At 33.4% G+C, this 7,212-nt stretch overlaps 1 protein-coding gene across 1 annotated transcript; it reads left to right on the forward strand.

The window, feature by feature from the left end:
- Positions 1 to 2,955: 2,955 nt before the first annotated feature.
- On the forward strand, positions 2,956 to 6,578 carry LOC120067778 (ABC transporter G family member 14-like). The gene is given in 7 exon segments (XM_039019363.1): positions 2,956 to 3,408; positions 3,611 to 4,421; positions 4,991 to 5,056; positions 5,059 to 5,117; positions 5,119 to 5,162; positions 5,436 to 5,622; positions 5,717 to 6,578. Coding segments are annotated over 7 exon segments (1,929 nt in total). The 5' UTR covers positions 2,956 to 3,297; the 3' UTR covers positions 6,368 to 6,578.
- Positions 6,579 to 7,212: the final 634 nt, after the last annotated feature.

A 7,212-nucleotide genomic window follows, 5' to 3' on the forward strand; every position in this document is an offset into this window, starting at 1 on the left:
CGTTTGCATAGCCATCAAAGAACGACAGGTTAGAGAGAATCAGTAAGAAAATTGAAAGAGAGAGAGTTTTTTGTTCTACATTCAGATGAGTGCATGTCTCCATTAACTGAGTGTTGAGGAAAAAAGTATGAAGCTTCCTCTTGTGATTTTACATCAGCTATGTGGCTCCTCTGTCAGCCACATTTCCACCTACAAAAAAATCTCACTTCAGAATCGAGCTCAACCTTGGGCCTAATTTGGGCTCTTCAAGCCCAACAATCTACGTGTATCATTTTTAATCATTTCATTTTTTTTTTGGACAATAGTTGCTAATGACTTTTACATACTCTATATTGTCATAGTTTTTTCAATATATAATTTGATTTGTGATCACTTGAAGCTTGGAATGGTGGAAAAGTCATATTTGTAATGCCTCAAGTTCAAGAAATCTAGCAAAAACCTTTCTTTTAGTAAGATGTAGTTTGGAGACTAACTCAAAAAGAAAGTCAGTGAACAAGTGGAGTTCGAGTAGAAAGTAGGCACATAAATAAATCAAGACACATCTAAATAAGAGTGAAAACTTAAGAAAATACAAGATAATTTAAAAAGTATAAAATAATCAGTAGTTACTATTTATACCAATATTAAGTGATTTTTTTCCGTCGCTCAAGTATGCAAACTCCAAAATATTAAGCTTCTTTGATTTAGAGAAAATCCCGTATTGAATGATCTCTTGAGGATTATTCTAGAAACACGTGAATAAAGACAAATAAGGTGATGTGGCCTAAGTCACAAGAGATTTTGATTTCCGAGTCCTTAAATTTTCTTCATATTTCTTTTTTTCCTCCTCGAAGTCTTTTGTTTGAAAATATTACTCAAGACTTATACCAAACTCACTTCAATATCTTATATGCCACAATCAAATAAAATCATCAACTTGAAAAGATACACTTATCATTAGCACAAAAGAAAAAACGAAAATAAATAATTTATGAACAAATGAAAAACAAACAAAACAGGTCATACATAGTTTTCATTATCCCTAGCTACTTTAATTAATTCATAAGATTCTATGAACCTTTTTGGAAAACTACATTATAAAAAAAAAAAAAAACAAGTTATTGGCATAAGAATTAAAATCATATCAAATTGAGAAAATGGTTATGAATGTAGCTTAAAAAGAAAAAAAAAAAAAAAAAAAAAAAAAAAAAAAACCCTCAACTAAACTTTAGTTAGTGAACACTTTATTGGAAAAATGATCATAGTAATTAATTAATGAATATAAAAATAAGATGAATGGAAGGCAAAATGAATGATGAATATGATTTAAGAAGTTGAATAATCAAACAATCAACAATCAAGTAGAGGAGACTTGGATCCTCCTCTCTTCTCCTTTCCAATATCCAAAGTGTATCATAACTTAAGTGAATTCCCTTTTTCTTCATGAGTGTTGTAATCATTAACTCTTTTTTTCTTTCTCCCTTTTTTATTTTTTATTTTAAATTAATTATAGTGGTACATTTCATTTTTTGTCAGAGTTTTTTTTTCCTCCTCCCAACAAAATTTTTTAAAAATAAACAATAAAAAATAACTAAATTTATGAAGTTCAACCCACCCCACCACCAGGTACCCAGTCAAAATCAAACAGAAGAGAGAGAATACTAACTTCCATGGAGTTCATTTCAATTTAGCCTTATGAGTTCTACAAAAATGGGTATTCATCTTTTTCCAACTTTCTCCGATTATACCTAACACACAAAAAAAAAAAAAAAAAGTTGAAATAATTTTTTTTTATAAAAAAAAAATTTGTCACATAATCATAATTGAAAGAGTTATATGAAAACGGGAGAAACTCTAGATACATTTAATTTTTGTTTTAAAATATATCTGAACTACATAGCCCATTAATAAGAGAAAGGAAAATATTAAAATGTTGATCACGATGATGAGATCAAAATTTTGATTTCACAAAATATATACTGATAAAATGTTGATGGACAGATATTTCTACAATTTGAAGAAAATTTCAAAATTATTTAAATAATTAACAATTAAGTTGTTCTTACTCTCAAAATAAGTAAATAATTAGGTAAATATATTATATTATAAATATTAGATAGTTTTTATTTATACTTTTATTTATATTGTGATTAATAGATGATATCTTTTTATATTTTATGAGTATTTATAAAATAATACTTCATTGATGTATATCGATGGCTATATTGACATATTCAATAGATATTGTAATGATGAAGTAATATACACTTGTCTAACCACTTAACCCAACTAGTTTCTATTAACTTTTTGGAGTGGCAATATCAAAATAAAATAAAATATTAACAAGAGATTTACTTATCTATATTAAGAGTGTGTTAGGGAGACTAAAATGTAATCAAAATTATAATGAAATGTTAAAATCGGTGTTGGAATGGGGAATGAACTGTGTGAAAATGATGGAAAAGAATGTTGCATTGAAAACGGTGGGAAGGGAATGTAACAAAGGTTATGAACCGGGCTCGGAACTCACGATCCAAACTTGGGATTGGGATTAAACCTCATTATAAATCCATTACATTCCAGTCTCCTAAACATTTCCTAAATGTAAGAGAATTGTACCAGTAATATTTAATGGTAAGTCCCATACTTAAGATTCAAACCAAACTTCAGAATCTAGATTTGACATTGATAGTCTCTTACATTTGATCTTGTGCAATTTGGTCATGTCACACCTTACTTATCTCGAACGACTAATGAAAGTAAAGATCATTATCTTTACAGATAAACACGAATTCTTATAATATATGTTTTGTCCTCACTCAAATAGTTAGTTGGAAAGGAAGTTATTTAGTAAAAGAATGGGAGAGATGATTATAAAGGAAGAAGGGGTTAAGTAGGTTTAATATAAAGAATGGTGAAGAAAGCAAGTGTGAGAATAAACTAAGAGAAAAGAAAAGGCAAAGCAAAGATGGTGGAATCCCATCAGGGGAGAGAGAGAGAGAGAGAAAAAAGCTCCAACTTCTCTCTCTCTCTCTCTATTCATCAACCATACACATCCTAGTTTCCTCTCTCCCTATATATTTCTTTGTTCTCTCCCACTTTCTTTCAACACTCACTTAAGTAACTCTTTTGCTCTTTCTTTCTCTCTTTTTTTTTTTTTTAATTTGCTCATCATATTTTTGGGCATTTGAGTTTAAAAGAGTGAGTGATTATTCTTCTTAACATACAACATACAAACACAAGTTAGAGCAAGATCAAGGGCTTTCTTCATCATCATCTTCTTCTTCTTCTTCTTCCATCGATCTAGAAATAATAGATATGTCTGACCCTCAAAACGACACCGTTCTTGCCTACCCTTTTCATGTTGACTCTCACAATAATAACAATAATAATCTCCACCAACTTCCTCTCCTTACTGTTACTCTCAAGGTCCCTTTCTTTCTCTTTTCCTCTTATTTTTTCCCCTTTTTTTTCATTTATGTTTTGAGTTAAAAGTTTGAATTAATCTAAAATATATTGACTTATTTGCATTTTAAAAGAAGGGTTTTTTTTTAATGTATTATTGCTTTCTGTTAATTATCTAAGATGGAAAACTATGGGGATTGATGTTTTTTTAATTTGGATTTTTCAGTTTGAAGAAGTTGTTTACAAAGTGAAGTTAGAAGGGAAAAGTGGCAGCTGCTGGGGCGGCGGTGGTTCATGGGGAGCCACCAGAGAGAAAACCATTCTCAACGGCCTAAGCGGCGTCGTATTCCCTGGCGAAATCCTCGCCATGCTCGGCCCTTCCGGCAGTGGAAAAACCACACTTTTAACTGCCCTCGGCGGCCGTCTCTCCGGTAAACTCTCCGGAAAAATCACCTACAACGGCCAACCATTTTCCGGCGCCACCAAGCGCCGTACCGGCTTCGTTGCGCAAGATGACGTTTTATATCCTCATTTAACCGTCGCCGAAACCCTACTGTTCACCGCCCTCCTCCGTCTCCCTTCTTCCCTAACCGCCGACGAAAAAGCCGAAGCGGTCGAGCGAGTTATTTCCGAGTTGGGGCTAACTCGCTGCCGCAACAGCATGATCGGCGGCCCACTTTTCCGAGGAATCTCCGGCGGAGAGAAAAAAAGAGTGAGCATCGGTCAAGAGATGCTGATCAACCCAAGCTTGCTTTTACTCGACGAACCCACCTCCGGTTTAGACTCCACCACCGCTATGAAAATCCTCACCACCGTAAAACGCCTCGCCGCCGGTGGCCGGACCGTCGTGACGACAATTCATCAGCCGTCAAGCCGCCTGTACCACATGTTTGATAAGGTGGTTTTGTTGTCGGAAGGAAGCCCAATTTATTACGGCTCAGCTTCAACCGCCATGGATTATTTCTCCTCCATTGGATTCTCAACCTCCATTACCATCAATCCAGCTGATCTTCTTCTTGATCTTGCAAATGGTATTATGAAACTTTTTTTTTTTCTTAAAATAGGTATTTTTTTATTATAGCAATATGAATAAAGAGAAAGGAGGAAAAAAAAAAGTTGGGTTCTGAGTTAATTTATTTTATTTTATATATATTTTAAAAAAATATATGAATTTATTTGTCCTTTTTGTTTTCTCTTTATAATACTGAATCATGTGTAGGCCATTTATAATCACTTGGCCTACTACTACACATTTTGATGCTTTAAACTTTTTTTTTCCCCTCATTTTAAAATTTGGCCCCTCCTCTACCACTCTTTCTTTTAATTTCCACTTTTTTACCCATTTTTTAGTTCGACAATATTGTAGAGTAAAAAGTTATCTCTTATCTATTCAGTTAGGTTCATAATGACATATCTGATAAAATTTATAAGTATTCTTCATAACATAATTATTCAAATAGAATAAAAATTATTATGATGTGATTGATCATATTGACTAATGAATTTATATATATATATATATATATATATGTGAAGGATGTATATTTAAATATGATTGGAAGTCATGAAATGGATTTTTATTTTTGTTCTAATTAATGATAGGATTGGCCCTGATTCAAAGTAGCAAATGACGGAGGAGAGAATATGGAACAAGAGCAAAAGGGTGTGAAGGAGGCCTAATTTCAGCTTATGATAAGAACATTTCCTCCACATTGAAGGCTGAGCTTTGTAGTTTTGGATGCAAATAACTTCAATAACTATGCAAAAGATGCCTCAAAGTAAGCTCAATCTCAAACTCTTTTACTCTGAATTTTTAATTTTTTTTTTTTTTTTTTAAAAGAAAGTCATTCAATGATAAATAGAAAAAGTTTAGAATAGGAATGGGGAGTTGGATAATGAATATGACACCACACACATGACACAATAACACCCACTTTTGTATTAAATTAAAAAAAAAAAAAAAAAAAAGTATAGTAAATTGTGATGATTTGAGAGGAATTAGATTCTAATAATAGTCATTAATAATAATAATGAAATGTGGATGTAGAAAGAGAAAGAAGATCAAGAGAAGAGTGGTGCACAAGCTGGTGGTATCAATTCAGAGTGCTATTGCAGAGAGGGCTAAAGGAAAGAAGGTATGATGCGTTCAATAGGCTAAGGATTTTTCAAGTAATCAGTGTGGCCACTCTTGGTGGACTTCTTTGGTGGCACACTCCAACATCTCACGTTGAGGATCGTGTAAGAATCTCCGATATATAATTAAATTGACTCTAAAATGCATCTATGAATCATTTATAAATGATTTAACAAATTGACGTTTTCGATGTTTCAGATAGCGTTGTTGTTCTTCTTCTCTGTCTTTTGGGGCTTCTACCCACTTTACAACGCAGTGTTCACCTTCCCGCAAGAACGCACAATGCTAATCAAAGAGCGCTCGTCTGGCATGTATCGTCTTTCGTCTTATTTCCTCGCCCGCACAGTCGGTGACTTACCTTTAGAACTCGCACTTCCCACGGCCTTCGTTTTCATTATCTACTTCATGGGTGGTCTCAACCCCCACCCTCCCACCTTCCTTCTCTCCCTCCTCGTCGTTCTTTACAGTGTTCTTGTCTCACAGAGTCTTGGCTTAGCCTTCGGTGCCATTCTCATGGACGTCAAGCAAGCCACCACTCTTGCTTCCGTCACCACCCTGGTCTTCCTCATTGCAGGTGGCTACTATATTCAACAAATCCCTCCATTCATTGTGTGGCTCAAGTATCTCAGCTATAGCTACTATTGCTACAAGCTTTTGTTGGGCGTGCAGTACAAGAACGACGACGTTTATGAGTGTGGGAAAGGAGAGTTTTGTCGGGTGGTGGATTTTCCGGCTGTTAAATCGGTGGGCTTGGATGGGCTTTGGGTTGATGTTTGTATAATGGCACTCATGTTGGTGGGCTACCGGCTGATTGCATACTTAGCTCTTCATAGGGTGAGATTGAGATGAGCAATTAAGAGCGGGTCTTTTTCTTTTTTGGATATGGTTTTATGTTTTGTTATTTGTTCTTGTTATGGTGTTGTGGGATGCTTTCATCTTCTTACACCTCCAAAAAAACTGCTTCGACGTCTTTGCCTTTCTACCGCACGGTGGACACCTTGGAACAAAGTCTAATCCCCTACCCACAAGATTTCTCCTACTAAAAATTATATATTCTCCACACCCGACAACAACAAAATCTTTAAAGATTGATATGACATTATATATTTTTCACATTATTTTTTCCTTGCACCGTTGCAAATACATACGTTAAAAGCAAAATTTATATTTAAGAAATGGGATGATATCATTTTGAATATTTGTCAAAAAGTCAAAACATCATATTGTAATTTTGAAGAAACTAAATATTTTTAAAACAAAAAAGGTAAATTTTTGTATATGTATGTAGATGTGTGTCTATGTGTGATTTAGCCTACAAATTTGAAATTAGATATATGGGCTGCTTTCGCAAAAGGGCCCAAATAACAACAAACTTAGCAACCAAAAAACAAAATTAGCAAAATTAGTAAAACAATTGCATCATTCTCAAACTCAAAAAATATTTTCTTTGTTTTCTCTTTTTCTTTTTAAGGAGACCGGTGGCAGAGCTAGGAATTTTATATAGGAGGATACTATATATATATATATATATATATATAAGTCTAAATTATAAAAGATACCCTTAAATTAAATGGTTGCGTTACTAATTTAATTTTTTTTTAAAAAAAAAAAAAAAAAAAAAAAAAAAAAAAAAAGGAACCAAGTAGATATATTGAAGCCAAATTGAACACTGATGATCCAGAGAAATTAGGCAA

The sequence above is a fragment of the Benincasa hispida genome, chromosome 1 (genome assembly GCF_009727055.1).
Source record: "Benincasa hispida cultivar B227 chromosome 1, ASM972705v1, whole genome shotgun sequence".
Taxonomy (NCBI): domain Eukaryota; kingdom Viridiplantae; phylum Streptophyta; class Magnoliopsida; order Cucurbitales; family Cucurbitaceae; genus Benincasa; species Benincasa hispida.